This window comes from Colossoma macropomum, unplaced genomic scaffold, assembly GCF_904425465.1.
Source record: "Colossoma macropomum unplaced genomic scaffold, Colossoma_macropomum, whole genome shotgun sequence".
Taxonomy (NCBI): domain Eukaryota; kingdom Metazoa; phylum Chordata; class Actinopteri; order Characiformes; family Serrasalmidae; genus Colossoma; species Colossoma macropomum.
The window spans coordinates 33,459,483-33,484,212 of NW_023494790.1; the positions used below are offsets into that span (position 1 = coordinate 33,459,483).

Here is a 24,730-nt window from a genome sequence, read left to right on the forward strand (position 1 = left end):
ATGTTTTAGGATTTAACCAGAATCAGCACAATTGATTTACGCGGATTGATATCTATTTTACTAAACAACTGAGACACTTTTATTCGCCACTATTAAAAACAGCAGTAGTCTTTATTATTTACAGTAATAATGCACATTTTTTAAAAACCACTTTTACGGTATATATGGTGAATTAACGTTTGCTTCCGACTGGATCATACATTACATCCGTTCCATACGATGTGGTCATTTTTTCGCTGTTTTGTAGTTCATTCGTGGTTTAAAAACTACAAGTCCCACATACTGTCGCGTTCCAGATTACGCTAGCATGCACTAACTAGCGATGCCGGTCTGAAGCAGTCGCAGCGTCCCTTAGCAATATTATCATATTTATAGTGATTTGTAAATTACTACAATTTGGAGGCCAATTATAAAGTAATACACAAAGCAGGATTTCGATGTTTTGAGGGGTTGGTGAGTTTGAACGGCGAGGGCAGCCTAACTAATTAGCCTGAATGCCCGGATGAGGCGGCGGCATCTGATTCGCCCAGACGGCCTCCACGTTGCTCCACGGGATATGTTGTTCGTGGACTACAGACGGACTACAAAACAAACAGCAAGTCTTATATCTTTACGCCTTTGACAAAATATCGAAACTTTTCGTGTGTTTTGAGTAGATATGTGCACACGGACTAATCCGGGATCCTGGCTAGAGAAAGACAGACTGAAAACCTCTTCGTAAAGGACGAAGCTGAAGTCAGCTTATTCGCCGGTTCTATTTTTTCCGTCCCACCTTAAAACGTGCAGTAGTTACGTTCTGGCGCCTGAGGTGCGATATTTTAACTGCCTCACTATTTAAGGTGGAACGGGAAAATTCGAATAAGAAGCTGGCTAACAGGAGGCAAACTTCAGCCTCGTGTATAAAGGCCACTGTCCGTGAGGAGTGAGCAGTGGTGGACATACTGGACCGTACTGGGCTGCGGTCAGCTGTGGTTCCAAAAACCTTCATAAGGCATTAAGACTGCAGAACGTTAGTCAACTACTAAACTTGGCCACATTTAAAAATTTCGAGTACACACTCAAAAAAGATGGTTCTTCAAGAGTTCTTTAGTAAAGGTAATGGTTCTATATAGAACCAGGAGGCTTATATTGAACTATTTCATGCTTAAACAGTTCTTTGCATGGTGAAATGGTTCTTCAGACTTATTAAGAATATGTTGTATTTGGTCTGTATAGAACCATTCTGAATATGGTTCTATGTAGCACCAAAAAGGGTTCTTCTTTTGTAAGATGCTTGCCATCGTAACAATAACAGAACCCTTTATGGTGCTATATAGAACCAAATACAACACCATTTCCATCAGTCTGAAAAGCCATTTCAACATGCAGTGAACCATTTAAGCATGCAAGTGGTTCTGTGTAGAGCCCATAGCTCAAAACTGAACCATTGACTTTACTAAAGAACCCTTGAAGAACCATCTTTTTAAAGAGGCTCATTACTGTATCAGGTAAAGCATTACAGCTCCCAGCACTAGTTCATTTACATGTAATCGTGTGTTTCGGCAGGCCTGTCCACCGTAGATCCAGAGGAATGCAGTCACTGAGGTCTCTGTTCAAGCCAAGGCTGCCAAAGCTGGTGACCCCTCAGCCCTTGTCCACCTATGTGTCCCGCATAAGGTCACTTAGCCCTGTTTGCGCACACATGCATGAGCCAGAACAACCTCACTCTGCAGATCATGTGTCATATTGCAGTCCTGACTTTGAGTAACGTGTGGTCACTCTGTGCAGATATCTGATGAAGCTGAAGGAGGACGATAAAGCGTGTCGGGAGGCCCTCAGATCTGGAAGCCTGCTGCTTTACCACAAACTCGCCCCTCTGCTGCAGAAGAAGGAGGAAGGCATCTATCAGCTGCCACGTCTTAGGAATCCAGGTGCAGAGATACAACACCCTACACAACGTTCACTGGATAGATAAAGAGTGTGATGGCCTGATTCGTAGTCACAGCCATTTTCGAATGCCTTTAAAATGATCTGCGACTGTCTGCTTTTGAGATGTCGAACGAATTCTGGAGAAGCTCGGCCGAGATAAACAGCTCATCAGCGAGGCTGTTCTCATCAGCTGTCCTGAGACTGAAGAGCCTTGTTTCTGTCTGGATGTGGGTAAGAACAGACAATAGAAATTCATATATAATACATAAAGAATGAATCATTTCTGGTAAACTGACTGTTTTTTATTTGGTGTTGTAGGTGATTTACAGAAGAATAGCATGGAGCAGCTTTGTGATGGTGTTTTCATGGACCTTCGAACAGCCTTCTTTATGCTTAGAGGACCAGAAACCACGTTGGTGGCTAAAGTATGTACTACATATTAGAGGTGAATTACGCTGTTTTTTGGATTTCTGCAGATTTGAAACATTGAGATGTAAACAAAGGTTTGTGAAAAAATGTTTATGATGATAAATCTGGAAAAAAATCTTTATTTTGCCTAATAACACTCTGCATACCTTTCTGCCATGAACAGATTTAAAAATTTAAATTTAGGCCTCAGAAATGTCATAAAATAATGCATCAGGCAGCAACTTTATAACCATTTCATGTAATAACTTTCTATGAGGGAGCTTTTAGAGGTGGACGTCTGGTTCCTATCACCACCACTGTGAACAAATCTGACTCTCGAATAGAGAATTTCACACCAAACCAATCTGAATGAGTTTGCTCACTTTTTAATCGTTTATCCATTTAATTATGCACACTTTTGCATTATAATCCATGTAGTTACTTAAGAATAAGAATGACGTCGTAAGCTTCTTCTGATCATCTCATGTGTTTAGGGTCAGGCCCTCTTGCGGTGGCATCAGACGCATGGCTTCTGCAGCGCGACTGGACAGCCCACGGTTCGGAATCAGTCTGGAAGCCAGAGAGTGTGTCCCTATAGCGGCATCACCTACTACCCCCAAGTGAGTGGTCCCTTTCTCAGCTCCTCCCTCTCAAAACATGAGATTAAAGGATAAGTTCCCATCAGTTGAATGTTGTGCACCTTTTAGATTGAAGAGTCATGTTTGGGTTACTATTGAATGATGTCATTCTCTTCTGTAATGGGTACAGTGCAGTATTGTTCAACATACTCCTGCTATTGAGGCAGCGCTTCAGATGGAAGGTTTGTGTAATGTACAAACCCAGTTCCAAAAAGGTTGGGACAGTAGGTAAAATGCAAATAAGAATAGACGGCAGTGATTTGGTTTATATTCAGTTGAAAATAGTACAAAGACAAGATATTTAATGTTTCTATTGATAAACTAATTATCATTGTTTTTTTTTGACTCTAATTCTAACTGTGATGCCTGCAACATGTGTCATGAAAGTTGGGACAGGGGCATGTTTATCACTGTGTTACATCACCTTTTTAACAGCGTTCAGTAATCCTTTGGGAACTGAGGACACCAGTTGTTGCTGTGAAAGTGAAAATTCCCATTCTTGCTTGATATAACAGTTCAGGTGCTTAACAGTCTGGGGCCTCCATTGTTGTATATTGTGCTTCACAATTTGCCACGTTTCAACGGGAGACAAGTCACCTGCTGCCTCTTAGTATGAAGCCACACTGTGGTAACACATGCAGAATGTGGCTTGGCATTGTCTTATTGAAACAAACAGTTATGTCCCTGAAGATGTCATCCAGATGTCAGCATATATTGCTTTAAGCTAAGTATGTCTCTCTCAGTATTAATGGTGCTTCACAGATGTGCTAGTTACCCACTAGCACCCCCAATACTAGGACAGATGCTAGATTTTGAACTTAACATTGGTAACGTTCGGGATTGTCCTTTACCTCTTTGGCCCAGAGAACAAGACTATGGCACATGCCTCCACTTTGCATCAGTCTATCTCAGATGAGCTTTAGCCCAGAGAAGTCGGCGGCATTTCTGGATGTTGCTAATAAATGGCTTCTGCTTTGTGCAGTATAGTCTTCACTTGCATTTGTAGATGCACTGTTTAGTGAAATGGTTTTTCTTAAGTACTCCTGAGCTTATGTGCTTATGTTAATTACAGAAGCATACCATTTTTTTTAATCTGAGGGATTAAAGATCATGGGAATTCGATATTGATTTTTGATCTTGTCCTGTATGCACAGAGATTTCTCCTGGTTCCCTGAATCTTTGGTGATATTCTTCATCGTAGAGTGTAAAATACCAAAAATTTCTGCAAATGCTTGTTGAGAATCTCATTGTTCTTAAACTGTTCAAGCATTTTTTACAAAGTGGCGATTGTTGACCATCCTAGCTCCTGACATCCTGACATCCTAGCTCATAAAGGACTGTACCTTTGTCCCTGTACTCATACATTTGCCCGTCTCAACATTTTCGGAATGTGTTGTAGACATCATTTTAAGAATGTGTGTATATTTACAAAAAATTAAGTTCAAAAGGTAAAACTTTAAATATCTTGCCTTTGTGCTGTTTTCACTCAAATACAGGTCAAAGTGATTTATAAATCACTGCTTTTTTATTTTATTTACATTTTACCTATTGTCCCAACTTATTTAAAATTGAGTTTGTAATTGGATTGTGAATGTAGAATTTGTTTAAAATAATGTAGGTCATATACCGGTTTTGTAATGTGTGCTGCTGGCCTGCAGATGGCGCCGGTAGTGATCGTTTTGGTGTCTGATGGGAACAGGTGTCTGCTGGGCCGCCAGAGCTCCTTCCCACCGGGCATGTACAGCGCGCTGGCGGGCTTCTGTGACCTAGGTGAGTCACCATCTGCCAGACAGCGGCAAACCCAGCACCTGAAAGCAGCACTCCAACATGCCCAGCTGTTTACTGACCGACTGCTTACAGATGTGGGCTTAAAAGAATACTTTATCCCAAAACTAACACACCCCGCTAATAATGCAGAAAAGCTGTATTATAGCTTTTTAGTGAAGTATTCTTTCAATGTGCATATTGATAATGACCATAATTACAGTTGGAAAAGTCTGCTTGTGCACTTAAATACAGTTACCAGTTAAATTCAAGTGATCATGTAAACAGTTTACTGTGATGTATCAGGTTCAAACTCAAAGTTTAAGAAATTCCATAAAGACACCTGAAATTCAGCCCAAAAATCAGGGTATTCACAGATTGTATATCATTTATCTGATGTCTTTTGTTATCTTTGTGTGCGCAAACATACACCAGAAGCATATGTACACCTATACAGTACAAATATAGAAATAAAACCAATATACTTTCTATTTGATATTACATTTGGTGCTTCATCCACACCAACGTTTTCCAATTACCAGATCACTTAAAGGGGAATTCCACTATTTATTTCAAATTTTCCCCATAATTCAATGGTTAAGATATAAACAATGTAATACAGAGTGGTTTGATATGAATGGTTCATTGTAGAGAAACCGACTGACTCTGATTTCTTTACAGTGATTGTGACAGGAACCTGGGTTTTACCGTGTCTACAACACAAATGTATCCAAAACCATCAGTGAACCTACACGTGTCTTCTGAGTTTTTATATGGAATTTTGATGACGGTAAAATTATGCTAAAGCAAAAAATGTTTTTTTTTGCTGCATGCATCTCTGTCATGAATAGACTTAAAAGTAGTTTTTATGCCAAGGTCTTCCTAAAAGTCACAGTAAAACAGTGTCTCAGACATCAGTCAGTGAATTCATACCCATTTCATGTAGTAACTTTCTGTGAGGGAGCTTTTAGAGGTGGACGTCTGGTTCCTATCACCACCACTGTGAACAATTCTGACTGCATTTCACACCAGACCACTCTGAATGACTTTGTTTACAATTTAATTTAATTATGCAGAAATGCAGAAAAATTGGGAATTTCTCCAAATGCATGTAAAATTACTCCGAGTATGCTGCTGTGTTATTTGTGGTGCTGTATGTAGGGGAAACGCTGGAGGAGACTCTGAGGAGGGAGGTGGCTGAGGAGGTGGGACTGGAGGTGGACACGCTGCAGTACTCAGCCTCGCAGCACTGGCCGTTCCCACAGAGCTCCTTCATGCTGGCCTGCCATGCTACGGTTAACCCAGACAAAACACAGGTGAGATGTGCTCCACGTTCTGTGTTACAGAGCAACACCAACCTGTCCAAAGTTCACACTTGTGTACTTCATGTGCTTTCCGGGAGCGCGTCCCATTTCTCAAACACACAGTGCGCACTAAACGCACACTGAACACACCATTTCCAGTACACCGCATCCAAGCATCATTGCACACTTCAATGCATATTTAAACGTTGTTTCATAAATATCAGGGAAGAACATTTAACACTGTCTGACCCACAAAGATGTAGCAGTAATGGGAGGTATAGCAGTGTATTGGTTGAAATTCTTCCTTAGATGTGAGGTTTTGTTCCACGAAGCTACATGTGGCTTCTTATTCGCATTTCCCGTTCCACCTTAAATGCTGCAGCAGTTGCATTCAGGCACCTATACAGAGCCTTAGCCAGTTTATGACCTGGCTACTTCCTATTTCCCTCGTTATATCAAAAACAGGACCGCAAAACAGCAGAGGGCGCCCATGAGCGAGTTCTCAATCAATGGTGGTGAATGAAGCTAAATGGCTAATAATGAGAAGTTAAAATAGTTTCTGATCACTTGCCCAGAACTTTCCTTCAATTTTAGAAAGTAGAAGGATGTATTTCACTAAAAAGCAAAGAAAACTTACTACTTGTAAGTTACCTTGTTTCTACATCAACGTTTAAAAGCTCTTAAAATTATAACAGCAGTGTTAAAACGTTTTATGCTGTTCTGTGTTCAGTTTAAGCATTCACGAACTATGGTTTTGCTCAAATGCTCCGTATGAACCCATTCATTTTGGACTCACTCAGGAGCGCCCTCTAGCGTTTAAGAAACCCAGAAGACGTTACAGTGATAATTCTCCTTTCTACAAGTTCTCTGATGGAGCTGGACCAGCAGCAGCTGCCTCCCCCAGGTCCTAGTGCCGTGCTATTTCGATATACTGTCACATGCAAATGTTTGGGCAATCTTGGTGAAATGTTTTGGTGTTATGGGCATGTTTACTTCTATAGAGAACACACTGTGCACATTTTAGTACAAAATGACTGTTTATATTAAGGAATAAAATGGCATGTGCGAACATTATGGCACATTTAATGCTATATGCTTTATTTTTTCCCCAGTATGTTAACCTCAGCAAATAAATAGAAAGTAAATAGAACCTGTACATTAAAAAGTGCAGACAAATACCATATATTTCCCCTTTAGTTTGTTCTCCGTATAGAATGAGTTCACTTATTTTCACTTAGAAAATCGACAAAACATGTACATTAACTTGGAATGTCCAGACATTCATATGAATGGTCAGTACATATAGAAATAAAAGCTGCCGTCATGTGACGGTGAATCAAATGTGCTGCATGGCCGCTGCAGCTCTCTAACCTCTCCAGCTGTGTTTGTGCGCAGTTGATTCTGGACAAGGCCGAGTTGGAGGACGCTCGCTGGTGTAGTCTGGAGGAGATCCTGGCTGCGCTGCAGGTTAAGTACCCACACCGCGACCCCAACGCGACTCAGGCCGGTTTCTGGGTGCCTCCCGATTTCGCTGTAGCCAATCGGCTCATCCAGGAGTGGGCTGACCAGCAGCAGCTCAAAAAGAAATAGCACAGGTCTTCACGTGGGACACAGATGGAACAGCGTCTACATCATCAACCTCAGTCCACTTTTTGCTGCTCACCGACTTCAACTTCACATTCTACTAAATCAGCTGCCAGCTACGCAGAGAGGAGATCAAAGGGTCTAAAACACTAAAATTACAGTTTAGCTTACAGATATGCTGTAGTGCTTTAGGTGTTTAGCTGAAGATGCTGAAATTTAAAGCTGCACTATGTAACTTTTTCCTTTAAAATTGAAGGAAGTCAGTAGAGATGCACCGATACCACTTCTTTCCTTTCGATACCGATACCTGATCCTTTAGTAACGGCCGATACTGAGTACCGATACCGATACTAACTGTCTAACCTAACTCACGTATAAGTCCTGATATTTATACTTTAGTTATATTTTTAAAACATTTTGTTAAAATCTATGTTCTGCATCAAATAAAACACTTTTAGCTTGGCTAGATAGCATTTACTTGTTGGAATATATTTATTAGATTCTTAAGAAACCGTATTACTGTTCATTTATTGTATATATTTAGTATTTACTATTATTTTATAAGTAATAAGAGCCATGTTTAACAATTTAAGTAAATCTAAAATATCTTTATTGTGCAAAACAGTTAATAACAGAACTGAACAGTGTACGGATAAACCTGTGGTGTTTATCAGCACACAGCAGCTTCTCTGGCTCAAAAACGGAGCTGAATGTAGTTTCACATCTAAAATTCTCGAGTCGTTTGTCTCAGACGTGCGTCTTGTTCACTCATTCTGCATCTCTGAGCGTCAGTTCAGTAATTATCGTCGTTTATGTGTGCAGTTACACATTTCAAATCCCCAAATCTTACATAGTGTAGCTTCAAATTTCAGTAGAAGGGACTCTTAAAATTGGTTTAATATGGTTTGATGCTGTGGATGTGAATAAGATTCAGATTCATTTTTACTGATTCATTGTTGCCTGCATTCCTAAAAAAAGATTCTTCAAGGGTTCTTTAGTAAAAACAGTAGTTCTATATAGAACCATGAATGCTGAACCATCTGCATGCCTAAAAAACGTTCTTTGCATGGTGAAATGGTTCTTCAAATTGATGGAGAATGTGTTGTATATGGATCTAGATAGGACCTTTTTGAAAATGGTTCTATATAGCACCAAAAATTGGTTCTGCTGTTGTTAATGTGTCAAACTTGGTACAGTAGAAGAACCTTTTTGGTGCTTAATTGGACCATTTTTAAAAAAGGCCTCTATATACAACACACTTTCCATCAACCTGAAGAACACTTTCACCATGCAAAGAACTTCTTTAAGCATGCAAGTGGCTCTTTGAGTGCTCATGGTTCTCTGTAGAACCATTGTCTTTTGTAAAGAACCCATCTTTTTAACCCTGCGTTCACACCGGCAGTGATGCGACGTGACAAAGCGGCTGGAGGTCATTTATTTTCAACGAAAGCTGGCAATTTCCGGCAACAGGAGGCAGCGCAAACATTGTTGCATCGCTGACTCCACCCATTTTGTGTTGCCAAAGGAGCAAAGCAATGTGGCGATCACCAATAGGAATTGAGCATTCAGCCAGAGCTGGTTTATGAGTCTGGCCACTTCTTATTTCCCCCGTTGTATTAAAAACAGGACTGCAAAACAGCAGAGGGCGCCTGCGAGTGAGTCCTCAATGAATGGGAGTAAAAGGAGCTAAACGGCTAAAAACAAAGAGTTAAAATAGTTTCTAATCACAGTGTTAAAATGTTTTATGCTGTTCAGTGTTCATAAAATGAATGTATTCTTTTACATTAAACATGTTTAAGCATTTATAATCTATGGTTTTGCTCAAATGCTCCATCTTAACCCATTAATTTTGGACCGGCTCGGGAGCGCCCCCTAGCGTTTGTTTAACTCTGGCGTTACAGAGTGGTAATTCTCATCTCTACAAGTTTTCTGATGTAGCAGCGTAGTACGCACTTTATCTCCGCCACCGTGAAACGGTTACTCCATTTTAGATAGTTGTTCCTACTACAGGTGGAATAATGGTGACGTGCTTTCGTCGCAATTAGACAGTAAAAAGACCAAATACTGTTTTCCTGACAAACTCACTGCACAGACAGGGATTAAATAAAAATAAGCATACAAGTGATTTTTCACCAGGATTTTTCTTTGTAGTGGGAACGCATCTGATTTGTGCTTGGCGTCAGTGAAACCATGGCAACCAACTTTCCGCTCGAGTTCAGAAACACCCACAGGTGATGAGCGATCAGCGGTTTATTATAGGACAAGAGGCGAAAAGTCTCTGGCGGTGTGAACGCAGGGAAATGAGTGTACCAGAGTATGACTGAGTCCAGTCTTGGTACATTTTATGCAGTAAGTGGTTTTATTGAAAAACTAGACCTTCTGTGATCTGTGCAGTGTTTCAGACCCCAAACCGAAACAAAGAACGCTGCCTGTAACTCTAAAGCTGTGATAGCTTTAGCTGTGGTTTTGTGATTGTAATAACATTTATTATGTAGGACTTTTAGTTTGACACTACTGTCTAAAATCAAGGAAAAAAATCAAATCGGAGTACTGATTCTCAGAACTGTATTCAGAGAAAGCTGAGAGAAACTAGGCCCCTTTGCTTCATATACCAATCCTGAAGTAAGAAACCTGGGTGTGATCCCAGATCCTGAGCTCTGTTTTGTCCTGCACAAAGTAGCTTTTTATCTTTATAGAAACTTGTTTATGCATTTGCTAAGAACTGTAAAGTTCATCTTATTGGACCTCCTATGAAAAAAGTACATCCTGTACAACTTAGAAAGCAGCCTGGATCCTATCAAAAGCAGGAAAGAGCTCATATCACCTCTGTTTTGAAAGAACTGCTCTGGTTACCTCTATGCATTGCTGTGAGATAGAAAAGTTGGCAATATATCTCAAAACATAAAAAGCTACTTTGTGCAGGACAAAACAGAGCTCAGGATCTGGGATCACACTCAGGTTTGGTATACGACGCAAAGGGGCCTAGTTTCTCTCAGCTTTCTCTGAATTTAGTTCTGAGAACCTTTTAGAAGTTTAAACTTCTTTTACTTGTTTTTAAAGCTGTGAATGACCTTAAAGCACCTGCATACCTCACTGACCGTCTGTGCTTGTGTTCCAGCACGTGATCTGGACAGAAAACATGGAAAGGCCTCTTGCTGTTATGATGTTTCTGTGTTGAGGCTTTCAGTTTCACTTTTTATTTGGATTCACTCTATAAATGAAGTTTATTATTATTTCTATTGTCCTCTCTGATGAGGTCACAAGGTAATTCAGCCCGCATGTGAAAGCTGAATGTCTATTTGGTGCTATATCACACTGAAGCAGGTGGCCGAACTGACCGCTGCACTGCTATGGACGGTCTGATATCGGACAAAGGACTGAATAAGTCTCTAAAGGGTGCAACAGTGAGCAAGCCAAAATAATAAATAAATAAAAACAGAAATGAATGAATGAGTAGCAGAAAAGTGAAAGTAAATAGATTTGGGAAGTAAATCCATAAACAACTAAGTGAATAAATAGCGCAAAAGCAAAAAATAAACAAATGAGCAAATGCGAGATGGAAAACTAAATAAATAAATTAATAAATAAAAATGGGCTAGAAATGCATAAATGTGAGACGTAAAACCATAAAAAAATGTAATAATAAATGCATAAATGTGAGACGTAAAAACATAAATAAATAAAAGAAGTGGGTTAGAAATGTGTAAATGTGAAACATTAAACTATAAATAAATTAATAAATGAAAATGGGTTAGAAATGCATAAATAAGTTATCTGCTATTTATTTATTTAATCCATATTTACTTATTTATTATTTTGGCTCGTTCTGGCTTCCGTTATAAATAAAAAAAAAGCAGAAGGCAACAAAACTTTTTCGGGGTGCTTTAAAGCTCGCCCTTTCAGTCAAATATCATGTCTACCTCCACAATGGACCTTTACCTAAGGCCATAATCCTCTAAGTAACCTCAAATAATCCATTGTCTTGAGTTAATAAAGTTGTTTTTGAGAACTGAAACCTGTTTATGTGTATTTAATCTAGAAATGGAGATCAGTAGCTCTGCTGTAAAGCATTCAGGGCATCAGAGACCTGCAGTGTTTTCCGGAAAGCACAGTGAACCCACAACACTCGTACACTTTAGCATTTATTTGTAAATGTTTGCTCAGCATTTATAAATGCATATGAAACACATCAGCTGTGTAACACCTCACTACTGCGGAATAAGTGTGAAACATGATCTACTGTTACTGTTTACCGTCACTCTCTCATCCCAGTGAGGAGGAGCTGTTTTACGTCTGTGTCTGGTCTCTGAAGAGTAAACTAAGTGCTGTAACAGAGCTGATATCACCAGATAACGTGCTCCGTCTGGCCCAGATGGTTGGTGCTGCTTTAACACAGGCTGTACAGGGTGCTCAACTACAGACTGAACAGAACACAAACGAAACTGAAATCACAGAAAAGGGACAAAGTGCAGATATGTGGCTGGAAAACAGCTCAAGAAGCCTTGAACTGCATCTTAATTATATTTAAGCAGTCAGCTTAGATCCAGGTGTCTTCATCTGGTTCAGGTATGAATAACGGTCACTTCTTTGACCCCTTCTTCCCCGCAGAGGGCTTCTTGCAGTACTTGGCCTCAAGATCTGAGATGAGCGAGTTGAATCCTCTCTCTTTGGACTTCTGTCTTTGCTGCAGGGACAGATTAAAGAAAAAAGGTCAACAAATAAAAAACATCACCTTAAATGTAAAATATATTATTTGTCAAACCATCATCACCCAGAGCAGGTTAGATTCTTTCAGTCACTCAGATTTGAATCTTCATCGTCTGAACTTCTGCATATTGAACCTGTGTTGTGGTGCATGAAACTGTTTTTGTCTGCTCGCTAAGCTAACGCTAGCCTGTTACGCTACTAGGGACAGTATAATGGACGAAGATCAGCTCAACTGCCTCAGATTTGAGTCCATCAGTGAAGCCTCAGTGAACTACAACTGAACATGTGCTGTGAAGCTGTTTTTTGGCCAGCTTGCTAAGCTAACGTAGCCTCTGGTGCTCACAAGCACAATGGCTTATAAAGCTGTAGCATGCTAAGCTACTGCTACCTGCTACTCAGACAGTTCTAGACACTTTTTTGACAGGTGTGGAATAAAAATTTGACAGTCAATTTAAAATACCATTTATTCATCTTATCTAACTTATGTCAAACATTAAGTCAGCAATGTTAGGGCTTGTTCTTTGTAATTGTAAGTATTGTAATCATGTGATTAGCATATTATAGTATATCAGGATATGATTGGTTCAAGCCCATTTTTGACATACAAAACTAAGGGTGCTATTTACTGCCCCACCAAACGCTTTTTTCAGAGAAAGTGTGTTTTCAATGGTAAAATTTGAACTCTGTGCTACAGGAGCACATTTGATACAAATATCATTGTATACAACCATAATAAAACATCCAAGAGGAGTGTAAAAGCCATATTTGAGTGCAGCGCCAGATTTCATGCGATTTATATGAAATCCAGCCCAACTTAACCCCTGCTTTTATCTAATTAAATCAATAAAAATGGCCTCCATAGTGTGAAGAGAATCTGTAAAATTCAGTTTTTTCCTTCATTTTGGGGTGTTTTCGCATGTTTTAAAGTCTCGTTTGACCTCGAACAGTTCTGCGCTTTAAGAACACGTCATGAATCTGACGTGACCTGACGTTTATCTTTATCTAAACCTTTAAGAACAAATTTAAGAGGAAACTTAGGAAGATATTAGTGAATAAAACCCATTTTTCTCTTCTCCTGAAAACTTTCAGAATACAAGTTTTTCTAGTACAGTTCCATGAAAAAGTCAGAGACCATCCTTCCATTCGTTTAATTTCCAATCAAAATGACTTTTAAGTGTAAGTTATTAATTTCCCAGCATCAGAAAATAAACAGATACATCATATTTAATGGGCTTTTTGACTGTAAATAAACAAAAAGGTGGTCTTACTTTTGCACAGGACTGTGTTTGTATCTCAGGTCAACAGATATATACGGGATGCACTTTAGTGCCAAGTCTAAATTTTGTGTCACACGAACACCTGCTAATGGGGTTTGTATTCATTTCACCTGGATCATGGCCACCAGACTGTCCTCAGCGTCCAGCCCCATCTCCTTTCGCATCTCTTCGGCCTCCTGCTGCTCCTTCTTTGCCTGGACAACACAGACCAATGATGTTAACTCTACACAAACACATAAACAATAACAGAGCTGTGTTGGCCTGCGTTGCAGCTGCAAATCACTGACCTTCCTCTTGCGGTTGGCCTTCTTCTTGGCGCTCTCGTGTGTGAAGGCTTTGTAAGCAGGTACATCTTTAGCGTCAACGGCGCGCTGCAGGATGTCCCGCACGCGAGGCTCGTCTTCATGACTACAGCACAGCGCCGACTCCATGATTTGATCCACGTCTCCTTCGTGAAGCAGGTAGAGCCTCTTCAGGTCCTGCAGCTCCTCCTCTGAGTCTTTATACTGCTTCTCAAAGTCCAGGATGTCCTGCAGCGTGATCTGACAACCAGACACACAGGGTATTTTTAAACATTTAAAAAAGTATGAGTGATCATTTTTCTTGGGTTTATCTTTCAAGTTTCTTAAGTAATAGATAGATCTCTTAACCTGCCATACATGATAAACAACTTCCAACTCTGATCCATCAAAAAGCTTTAATTTAGGCACCTCTGACTATAAAAAGGATTTTGCCTCGACTGAAGGAAATATTTCTTCTATACTGGTAATCCATTATGCCTAAAGATAAAATGACTTAAATACAGTACTGGTAAAAATGAATGTTGAAACAGTCTGTGGAAATATAACACTGCATTGCAATCTTTTCTGAGCATCTCTCATTTACCATCTTGCATGGATTAAAACTAGGCATCGCGGTGTATCCAATCAGAGTAAAGTGGGCAGGACCGGCAGGGCTTTTGCTAATGGCTGGGCTTATCAATTCTAGGGGATTTTAAAAACTTACTCTGTTAGAGAGTGATGTGGCCAAACCAGTCTGTGTAGTATAATAAATACACTTCCAGACTGAAACTGAAACGGAATTTCTACCTCATAATCAAAAATCAAACCTGAAATTAATATGTATTGCTCATCTTTGCAAAGGCTGCCACCACTACTGGAAGGAAGTACCTTAGTAGGTTATCTTACCTTTGGAAACAGCCGTCTCCAGTGCTCTTCCCAGTCGCGGTCTTGACTGAGGGAGTCTGACTCTTCGTCCACAACACCCTGTTCATCATAGACGGCTCTTTGCTCCTTGTCGCTTAACACGGCGTAGACCTTTCCTAGTATCTGTTGGCAAAACCAATAAGTGATTTAGACAGCTGTACCGTCACAAGTGATCTATAAATACTCTGCCCATAAATGTGTTTTGTCTTGGCTACTGTGGCAAACCTGGACAGGCTTTACAGAACTCTGGTGAAAATCCCATTTTCCCCTCAGTTTATCAAAATAGACATTTACAGTGTGTTTTCGTCTGCGATACAGATGGCCTGAACAAATCAATATACTCTAGTAATACAGTGGTATTCATTACTCGTGCAGTGGTGCTGGGCTACTGAAATAAATGTGCTGATTTTACCTGAAACTTGGTGGTGGCGTGCTGGTCTTCGCTGGCTCTGTCAGGATGCACCTGCAGGGAGAGTTTGTAGTAGCCACGTCGCACCTCAGCATCCGTCGCCCCCTTTGGGACCCCCAGCACCTCATACAGGTTGGAGGTGTTGAAGAACTGCTCACACTGCTCCAACAAACCCATGACTGCTGGAGAGAGGATCATATGTGAACACCTGCTGCTTGATATTTCAGCTCCTCCAACTTTAAATACATCAATATCACAAAGCTGTCTTTTTCTAAACAGTGTAAACAGAGAACCGCCAACGGTTCTAAGCTTAAGGCGTACAGTCTACACACTTTAAAAGATGGCCCTGAAGGGTCCCTCAGTAAACGCAATGGTTCTATATAGAACCTTGACTTCTGTATGGAGCCATTACACACTTAAACGGTTCTTCAGATTTATGGAGAATGTGTTGTATATGGTTCTATATAGAAACTTTTTGAAAATGGCTGTATGTAGAACCAATAAGGGTTCTGTTATGATGTCAAGCTTGTAACAACAGAAAAACCAATGTCAAAAAGGTTCTATATAGACTCATATACAGCACATTCTCCATCAATATGAACTTCATCTTGAAATGGTTATATATGGCAGGCATGGTTCTAAATAGAACCATACCCTTTACTAAAGAACCTTCAAAGAACCATCTTTAAGAATACAGCTTTGTAGTTTGATTTTATTCTCTTTATATAAAGATTGTGCTCTTATAAACAACCTAGAAACACAAACTCCCCCCAAAAAAGTGGACTATGCTCTTAAAAAGCTGGTTCTTCAATAGTTCTATATTTAAGAAAATGGTTCTATGACATGGTTCTAGAACCATGACATTTATATAGAGCCATTTCATGCTTAAATGGTTCTTCAGATTGATGGAGAATGTATTGTATATGGTTCTACATAGAAACTTTTTGAAAATGGTTCTACGTAGCACTAAAAAGGGTTCTGTTGTTTCGATGTCAAACCTGTAACAACAGAAAAAGCAGCGTCAAAAAGGTTCCATATAGAACCGCATATAACATAACAGAAGAACCGTTTTGTCGCTATGTAGAACCATTTCCTTTACTAAAGAACCCCTGAAGAACCATCTGTTTAGGTGTGTGCTTTTCATTGTTTTGGCTGTATTAATCTGAACATGACTGAAGGGAGCCGAAAGGAGAAGTTAGGGGGCTTCAGCTCAGCCAGAACACAGTTTACTAAGCTGACTGAAGACAGAATGAAGAGCCTCGCCACCAACCACCCACACAAAACCCCAATACCCTCAGCACTCCTCTCCTCTCCTCTTTTACTCTCTCTCCAAACCTGGCTTTTTGTTAGAGCCTTCGGTTCCACCTTAAATGTCTGTAACTGCTGCACTATTTAAGGTGGAACGGAAAATTCGAATAACATTCATTTTCAGCGTCGGCACTACAGTTATCAACACACAGGCCGAGTTAAACACCATCAGACACATCAAACACAACAGCTGGATTAAAGACTCACTCCGTTTATCTGTTTCTCTCCGTTTATCTCTCCGTTTATCTCTCCGTTTATCTGTTTCTCTCCGTTTATCTCTCCGTTTATCTCTCCGTTTCTCTCTCTGTTTCTCTCTCTGTTTCTCTCTCCGTTTCTCCGTGTTTCTCTCTCTTCAGCTGCTCCGCACTTTGCCGCCTTCTGCTCTTCTTCTCCCGGTGAGATTTCTGATGTGTTGTGCGCGTTAGCGCCCCCTGCAGGCGGACTGATGCTCAGTACGTTTTCTAACTGGAGATCTGTCGATGGTCATTCAGTCATTCATTCATTCATTCATTCATTCATTCAGTCACTCACTCAATCATTCATTCATTCATCCATTCACCCCATAGCGTTATGATAATCTGTTCGTTTGCGGATGTTGTTCATTTTGCTGTTGTTTTGTGAATGTAGTTGTGTGGGGTTCATTTGCTGATGGTAAAACTTTGTGGGTTTAATTTTTTACTGTTGCTTTTGAATTTGAGATTTTTTTTGACATTGCTAAATTTGTGGGGCTAATCTATGGATTTTTTGTGCTGTGGAGCTACATTGTGAGCATTATTAATTTGTGGGGCTAATTTAAAGATTACACAAATTCTGTGAGGCTAATTTAAAGACTGCTCCAATTTTGTGAGGCTAATTTAAAAAGACTGCTCTAATTTTGTGGGCTCTAATTTCGTGAGGCTAATTTAAAGACTGCTCTAATTTTGTGGGGCTAATTTAAAGACTGCTCTAATTTTGTGGGGCTAATTTAAAGACTGCTCTAATTTTGTGAGGCTAATTTAAAGACTGCTCCAATTTTGTGAGGCTAATTTAAAGACTGCTCCAGTTTTGTGGGGCTATTTTAAAGACTGCTCTAATTTTGTGAGGCTATTTTAAAGACTGCTCTAATTTTGTGGGGCTATTTTAAAGACTGCTCTAATTTTGTGAGGCTATTTTAAAGACTGCTCTAATTTTGTGGGGCTAATTTAAAGACTGCTCTAATTTTGTGGGGCTAATTTAAAGACTGCTCTAATTTTGTGGGGCTATTTTAAAGACTGCTCTAATTTTGTGAGGCTATTTTAAAGACTGCTCTAATTTTGTGGGGCTATTTTAAAGACTGCTCTAATTTCGTGAGGCTATTTTAAAGACTGCTCTAATTTTGTGAGGCTAATTTAAAGACTGCTCTAATTTTATGGGGCTAATTTAAAGACTGCTCTAGTTTTGTGGGGCTAATTTAAAGACTGCTCTAATTTTGTGAGGCTACTTTAAAGACTGTGCTAATTTGGAGGAGCTATTTTTGGAACATTGCTAGTTTTGTGAATTTTGTTATTTTCTCAGAAACTTTATGATTTGTGGACGTGGCTGAAAAATCCCCGACACAGAAATAATACATTACATCATAGCCTCGTTTAATCGAAAATAATACCTGTGTATTAGGCAGTTTTTTCCCAGGTCATAAATGCCCATTAAATATATGCTAAAAGATAAACATAAGAGGGCAGATTTTGAGCGTAAAATCTGTTTAAAATTTGTATTTCTTCCAAAAGTTTCTGTTTCCTGTTATCAGACTTTTATCTGAGTGAGCTTTTATTTTGACATGGTGAACCGGATGAGAAGCTCCCGCTCCTTCTGTGTGTCCTGCGGTGTGTTTGCTGACCGCTCTGCTGTTTGTGGATCTTTATGATCGATCTGATTGACTGATTAAAACTGATCGCTGTTATCTGATTGTTTGACCGATCGCTCGTGCCGATGCCTGTGCTTGCGCTGCACGCGCACCTGGCGGCGGTGCTGGAGGCGCTGATCCGCGCGGCGGTGGCGGAGATGAGCGTGCTGCTGCTGCGGGACGAGCACGAGACAACAACAACAACAACAGCAGCAAACAATCAAACAACATCAGCAGTAGAGAACGAGGAGAGACTGGTAGGCGAAGATGATCCTCCTCTCCTCATTAATATTCATATTTACACCGGGCAGGCATAACATTATGACCACCTCCTTGTTTCTACGCTCATTGTCCATTTTATCAGCTCCACTTACTATATAGGTGCACTTTGTAGTTCTACAGTTACAGACTGTAGTCCATCTGTTTCTCTGCATACTTTGTTACCCTGTTCTTCAGTGGTCAGGACCCCCATGGACCCTCACAGAGCAGGTACTATTGGGGTGGTGGATCATTCTCAGCTATGCAGTAACACTGACGTGGTGGTGGTGTGTTAGTGTGTGTTGCGCTGGTCTGAGTAGATCAGACACAGCAGTGCTGCTGGAGTTTTTAAACACCTCAGCGTCACTGCTGGACTGAGAATAGTCCACCAACCAACCAACCGACCGCTGATGAAGGACTAGAGGATGACCAACACAAACTGTGCTGCAGCAGATGAGCTATCGTCTCTGACTTTACATCTACAAGGTGGATCAACAAGGTAGCAGTGTCTAATAGAGTGGACAGTGAGTGGACACAGTGTTTAAAAACTCCAGCAGCACTGCTGTGTCTGATCCACTCGAACAAGCACAACACACACTAACACACCACCACCACGTCAGTGTTACTGCAGTGCTGAGAATGATCCACCACCCAAATAGTACCTGCTCTGTGAGGGTCCATGGGGGTCCTGACCACTGAAGAACAAGGTAAAAGGGGGCTAACAAAGTATGCAGAGAAACAGATGGACTACAGTCTGTAACTGTAGAACTACAAAGTGTGTGTATGTGTATATATATATATGTATATATGAGTATAAATATATGTATCTGTTCTTGTAGAAAAAGTTTGCATCAGTCATGGAAGTGTTGGGCAACGAGGCTCTGGGCAAAATCATCAAACTGGTGGACGAGACCAAGTTTCTGCTGGACCTGGAGTGCAAGACGTTTTCAGGGAAACGAGCAAAGCAGCCGGGGAGCATCCTGAACATCCTCTCAGTCGGAGGGCTGGGTAAGGGCTCACTGCGAAGGTTACCCAGTACGGCTGAAAGAATCATTTTTATATCAAAATCACAATTTGAAAGAGTGCAGATTTCAGATCGTGAGAGCAATCATAGCCTACAAGATCAACAACATTACCCTGACTGTAAGGGGGGACGTTTAACCTAATAACATGGATCAGAAGCAACCAAACACCCCTGTGTTGTGACATCACAGCCACACTAACTGAAAGTCTAGCACACTACGTTCAGTGTTAAGTCCTCAGGCCAGTAAAAGTGGATATTCTCATCCTTGCTGCCAAATAACAGGCCTTAATTTATACAAAATAATCCCAGTTTAGACTGCGATCGCGATATTTGTCAGAAAAAAAACTTTATTTCCTAAAATTATTCAGCCTTGTTGCTCAGAGTGCAGTGGTTTTTGTATAGTGTTGAAAAAGAGAATGGCAGGAGGTCCCAGAGTCAGTTCTGGGGACCCCATGCACATTTCTGAGTTTTCTCTACTCTAAGGCTCTGTCCCCACAGGCCTAAACGGTGCCCTAAGCCCTGCGGTCCTCCTTAAGAACTGCACTTTGGTGGCATCAGCAGTGTTCTTATGTAGAGGACCAGTGACCTCAATGATGCTGGGTTTAAAAATGTGTATTAGGTTCAGACTCATGCATCATACAGGCCATTTAAGCAAGTACTATACATACGATTACCCAAGATGGTGCACGCCTGTTTAAGTCAATGGGGCGAAAAGGGCTGCAGTTTCTGTTTGTCTTGCATTATCCACTTTGCCCCGGGGCAACAGCAGCAGACCGGGCAGGAAAATCTGGCTGAACTGATCTAAAACATTAAAATCAGCTTAGAAAATGAGGGTTTAGCCTCCAAGTAGTCATCAAATTCTAGCAGTCCCCAAAAAGCTAGCTGTGATCTTGGAGTGAGGAAAAGTAATCTTTTGCTTTTTGAATCCTCTCTGATTCAAGGATGGTTTGCAGTGAAACAATGTAATTGGCTGAACTTGTTTTTTTAGTGTTTGGAAACAGTCTGGAACTGTAAAACTGTATGGCCGATACGCCCCTCGATCTTTTCTGACCATCTCTGATTTTGCTGCTGTTGATTCAAAACCTCGTATCAGCAAATTGGTAACTTTACAGGAGAAGGAAAAAACATACTTTTAATGTAAGTCAATGGAACCAGAGTCATTTTGCGATGATTCTTTTGGTCCATTCGTCATGAAATTTCCATACAATGTAAAGAACAACAGGTATTTTCACCTTATGTCAAACTGAAAATTGACAAAAACGGAGATACAAGGTTTTGATCCGGCAGCAGTGATTTACTGTCTTTCATTGAGTCCACTGTAGTGGCTCAAAACTAGGCAGCCTTTCAGATTGAAGCGGGCAGCGAGGGGGGCTATGAAATGACTGGGCTTTGTTTCTGATTTGAAGTTGTGAATTTTGGGGCTTATTTTGTTGGGTTTTCAGAAGTTGTATGAGCCAGTCTGTGTGGTGCACAGTTAGAGTAGAATCAAGACACCCAAACTGAGCTCCTATGCTTGCTTATTGTTCTTGTTCTCTGAAGAGTTTAATATAATCTTAGTCGTCTATATTTTCTTATGATTTGATCTCAGAGGAGGAACATTCCTATGACGGATGTGGAAGAAACTCTGAGACGAGAACACGAAACGAGGTAAGCTGCCGCAGCAGTAAATGATATTTATGGCAGGTATTTCCTACGAGAATCGGGCAGTTTTAATACTCCTATGTGCTTCTTAGGACACTCTGAGTTATTATATAGACACAATAACTCAGACTCCAGAAATGAGAAGTGATTATGACTGAAGAACATTCAGAGAAGAAATATAGCCAAAAGAAAAAAAAAATATATTTATTGCAGGTGGTCTTTATGAAGGTAAACTGTTTATGTAGTACCTTGATTTTTATGCTGCTGCCCAATAAAGCATCACTAAAGTAAACGTTTTATTCTGTCAGGCTGCAGACGCAGAGGATTCTGAGCGTCCCGAGTCTCCGTTAACCCTGGCTGTGACAATCAAAGATGAATTTGGAAACATTGACTTGAAGTCCATTATTGCGGGTAAGTTTGGGATGGGGGGCGGGCGATATGGCAAAAATATTATATCACGGTACTTCACAATATGCATCGTGGTGTTTTTCTGAGATTTAACTAATTAGAACAGACAAAATAGAACCTGCAGTGCTGCATATAAAAAAAAATTCAGTGTTTTACAAACTGCACTGCACTAAATCCAATGAAACAGGCCTAATTATGCTCACAGATAGTTGGCCAGATATCCACGATATGCTCAGAAAAGTGTATTGTGACATAATTTACCACAATAAAAATAAAATACTGTCTCGTTGCCCACCCCTAGTCTGTAAAGGTTTTGCAGTCTTGCATTCTATTGAATCATTATGAGTGCCATCTGTAAAAGTCTCTTTAATTCAGAGTGGGTGCAAAACAAAAACATCACTCTAGAAAACATGTTTCCACTGCTCCAGAGTCCAGTGGTGGCATTTTTTTACACCACTCCAGCCGATGCTTGGCATTGCACATAGCGATCTTTGGCTTGTATGCAGCTGCTCAGCTATGGAAACCCATTTTATGGAGCTTCCAATGTGCAGTTCTGTAATGAGTGATGCAACAGCGGATAGGTGAATGTTATGCACTTCAGCATCCAGCTACCCCCCCTTTGTGAGTTTGCGTGGTCTACTGCTTCATACCTGACTGACTTGTGACAAAAGTGCATATATATATATATATATATATATATATATATATGCACATACATATAAGGGCCTTTGAGTTGAGTTCATGACTGAATGGTTGATTCTATGCATTCAGAGTGGCTAAAGACTAAACAGCTTTTTGAAGAACAGTGATGGTCATTCAAACCCTACGACTCTATTATTTTTCTGTATTTGATTACAGGTAACTTAGAGCTGGCTTCAGGCGAAGGGAGACCCCCAGAAGAGGGCGGTGAGGGTGGTCAGGACACCATAAGCTTTGGCGGAAGGCGAGCTTTCATATGCACAGAATGTGGGAGAAGTTTCTCCACCCTGAGCAACCTCAGATCACACCAGCGCATCCACACGGGCGAGAAACCCTTCGGCTGCGTGCTCTGCGGCAAGGCCTTCGCTCACAAGCAGAGCCTCGTGGACCACCACCGCGTGCATACGGGGGAAAAGCCCTTCCTTTGTAAAGTCTGCGGCAAATGCTTCGGAAAGGCGGCCCACCTCAAGACGCACGAGATAATCCACACCGGAGAGAAGCCGTTCAGCTGCATCGAGTGCGGAAAGAAGTTCAACATCGCTCAGAACCTGGCCAGGCACCAGCAGACGCACACCGGCGAGAAGAGCTTCACCTGCTCCATCTGCCACAAAAGCTTCACGCGCGCCAAGACGCTGATCACCCACCAGCTGATCCACACGGGCCAGAAGCCTCACTCCTGCATGGCGTGTGGGAAGGCCTTCCGGCACGCGGTCAACCTGCGCAACCACGAGCGCATTCACACGGACGCGCGGCCGTACGCCTGCGACTTGTGCGGCAAGACCTTCCGCCAGGCGGTCAACCTCAAAATCCACAAGCGGATTCATACCGGAGAGAAGCCGTTCACGTGCAAGGAGTGCGGCAAGAGCTTCAGCCAGCAGAGCAGCCTCATTTCTCACGGCCGCACGCATTCGGACGTCAAGCCGTTCGGCTGCAGTTACTGCGACAAGTGGTTCAACAACACCAACAGCCTGAAGCTGCACGAGAGGATCCACACCGGCGAGAAGCCGTACAGCTGCGAGTACTGCGGCAAATGCTTCAGCCAGGGGAGCCACCTGCGCACGCACAAGCGCCACGTCCACGGAGGCGGGAAGCAGTACATATGTGACAAATGCGGAAAGCGCTACGCGGACCCACGCAATCTGAAGCTGCACAAGTGCGTGTACGCCTGAATGTGGCCCAGTTTGGTGTGGAAGCCTAGAAGAGTCACAGGCTGAGGCTGAGTTTACTTCATGTGCCACGGGTTTTGCGATGTAGAAACCCTTAAAGGGGAACCATTTTTTTTTAAATGTTGGCGTAATTTAATTACTAAGATGTAAACAGTCATTCAGAGTGGTTTGGTGTGAAATGCTCTGTTCTAGAGAAACTTTGCTAGAATCACAGTGGAGGTGATAGGAACCAGACGTCTGAAGCATTTAAAGGCATTTAATGAATACACTGCCTGATGCTTGAGAGAGTTTTGAGACATTTTGGCCCAGAATGCATTTTTAAAATGCAATTAGTGCTACAGTTGTTCACTGAAGCTTCGTCAGAACAGTTATACACCAGTGTACCTTCAGCCTAACATGGCCACTAGAGCAGGCGCTGAGCTTATTTCCTCTCGTACCACCAGTGAATCCGCCTTGAGGCCTTGTCTGCGCAACAAGCTGTGGACCAGCTGGTACTGAAGCGTTAATGACTAATATTTTCCAAATTCCAGCAGTGTCTGATGGTCATATGGGGCAAATGACTTGACACAGTATTCGAATTTCCTGTTCCACCTTAAATAGTGCAACACTCACAGACAAGTGACAAAGTACAAATAATGCCAGAATGCAGCTGGTGCTCTATTTAAGGTGGAACGAAAAGTTCTAACAAAAAGCTTTCAAATAAGAACCCAACTTCAGCTTTTCAATAACTGACGTGAAGCAGCATTTAGCAGTGTTTTAGCTGGGCTTGTAGGGCTCGAGTTAGAAAGGAATATTGATATAAATATAGTTTTTTTTTTTGTATATTGTTCAGTTTTGTCTTTAATATTTGAGACAATAAATAAGCCACTGTTAACAAACATAACAAAATTAGGTTTACCAGAACCTGTCAAAAATTTTAATATACCAGGATATACATTTTTGACCATGGTGCCCAAAATAGTCCCCAATATAAATTTATTTTTCCAAATTTATAACGTTTTTACCATCATCAACACAACATATATAAACTCACGAAGTTATTAGATGAAGTGGTTATGAATAGAGAAGTTTTGGCTTAAAATCTAGGTTGTTCTAAGGCAAAATAGTCCCCAAAGAAATTTTTTTTTCCAGATTGACGACTATTTTACCATCATCACCATCCCA

The 24,730-nt window shown here is 41.0% G+C and overlaps 3 protein-coding genes across 7 annotated transcripts; 2 read left to right on the forward strand and 1 right to left on the reverse strand.

Annotated features, from left to right (window-relative positions):
* Window positions 1-300: 300 nt before the first annotated feature.
* Window positions 301-8,666, forward strand: nudt13 (nudix (nucleoside diphosphate linked moiety X)-type motif 13). 2 transcript variants are annotated; one of them, XM_036573155.1, is made up of 9 exons: window positions 301-1,009; window positions 1,546-1,656; window positions 1,768-1,910; window positions 2,032-2,139; window positions 2,227-2,333; window positions 2,811-2,936; window positions 4,613-4,724; window positions 5,880-6,034; window positions 7,418-8,666. In XM_036573155.1, exons 2-9 carry the CDS (start codon window positions 1,571-1,573, stop codon window positions 7,610-7,612), a joined length of 1,032 nt encoding a protein of 343 aa, XP_036429048.1. In that variant the 5' UTR covers window positions 301-1,009; window positions 1,546-1,570; the 3' UTR covers window positions 7,613-8,666. The 2 variants fall into 2 exon arrangements, with proteins under 2 accessions (XP_036429048.1, XP_036429049.1); XM_036573156.1 differs by lacking the exons at window positions 301-1,009; window positions 1,546-1,656; window positions 1,768-1,910 and having other exon boundaries at window positions 2,043-2,135.
* Window positions 8,667-11,734: 3,068 nt separating this feature from the next.
* On the reverse strand, window positions 11,735-16,906 carry dnajc9 (DnaJ (Hsp40) homolog, subfamily C, member 9). Of its 4 annotated transcripts, none has more exons than XM_036573161.1 (6): window positions 16,815-16,906; window positions 15,208-15,388; window positions 14,778-14,918; window positions 13,878-14,132; window positions 13,701-13,784; window positions 11,735-12,290 (listed from the first exon to the last, which is right to left on the reverse strand). In XM_036573161.1, the coding sequence occupies exons 2-6, from the start codon at window positions 15,379-15,381 to the stop codon at window positions 12,186-12,188; spliced, it is 759 nt and encodes a 252-aa protein (XP_036429054.1). In that variant the 5' UTR covers window positions 15,382-15,388; window positions 16,815-16,906; the 3' UTR covers window positions 11,735-12,185. The 4 variants fall into 4 exon arrangements, with proteins under 4 accessions (XP_036429054.1, XP_036429055.1, XP_036429053.1 ...); XM_036573162.1 differs by having other exon boundaries at window positions 16,827-16,843; XM_036573160.1 differs by lacking the exon at window positions 16,815-16,906 and adding an exon at window positions 16,720-16,766 and having other exon boundaries at window positions 15,208-15,383.
* Window positions 16,907-18,319: 1,413 nt separating this feature from the next.
* On the forward strand, window positions 18,320-24,727 carry si:ch211-207i20.2 (uncharacterized protein LOC568537 homolog). The gene is made up of 5 exons (XM_036573163.1): window positions 18,320-18,627; window positions 19,468-19,636; window positions 21,241-21,299; window positions 21,602-21,704; window positions 22,560-24,727. The coding sequence occupies exons 1-5, from the start codon at window positions 18,457-18,459 to the stop codon at window positions 23,567-23,569; spliced, it is 1,512 nt and encodes a 503-aa protein (XP_036429056.1). The 5' UTR covers window positions 18,320-18,456; the 3' UTR covers window positions 23,570-24,727.
* The last annotated feature ends 3 nt before the right edge of the window (window positions 24,728-24,730 follow it).

Coding starts and splice junctions, on each gene's coding strand:
- dnajc9 (XM_036573161.1), bottom strand. CDS start 15,381: ATGGGTTTGTTGGAGCAGTGTGAGCAGTTCTTCAACACCTCCAACCTG. Junction 14,133..14,777: donor GGAGACGGCTGTTTCCAAAG/GTAAGATAACCT, acceptor TCTGGTTGTCAG/ATCACGCTGCAGGACATCCT. Junction 13,785..13,877: donor AGGCCAACCGCAAGAGGAAG/GTCAGTGATTTG, acceptor TGTGTTGTCCAG/GCAAAGAAGGAGCAGCAGGA.
- nudt13 (XM_036573155.1), top strand. CDS start 1,571: ATGCAGTCACTGAGGTCTCTGTTCAAGCCAAGGCTGCCAAAGCTGGTG. Junction 2,140..2,226: donor TTGTTTCTGTCTGGATGTGG/GTAAGAACAGAC, acceptor TTGGTGTTGTAG/GTGATTTACAGAAGAATAGC. Junction 2,334..2,810: donor AAACCACGTTGGTGGCTAAA/GTATGTACTACA, acceptor TCATGTGTTTAG/GGTCAGGCCCTCTTGCGGTG.
- si:ch211-207i20.2 (XM_036573163.1), top strand. CDS start 18,457: ATGCCTGTGCTTGCGCTGCACGCGCACCTGGCGGCGGTGCTGGAGGCG. Junction 21,300..21,601: donor AGACGAGAACACGAAACGAG/GTAAGCTGCCGC, acceptor TTATTCTGTCAG/GCTGCAGACGCAGAGGATTC. Junction 21,705..22,559: donor CTTGAAGTCCATTATTGCGG/GTAAGTTTGGGA, acceptor ATTTGATTACAG/GTAACTTAGAGCTGGCTTCA.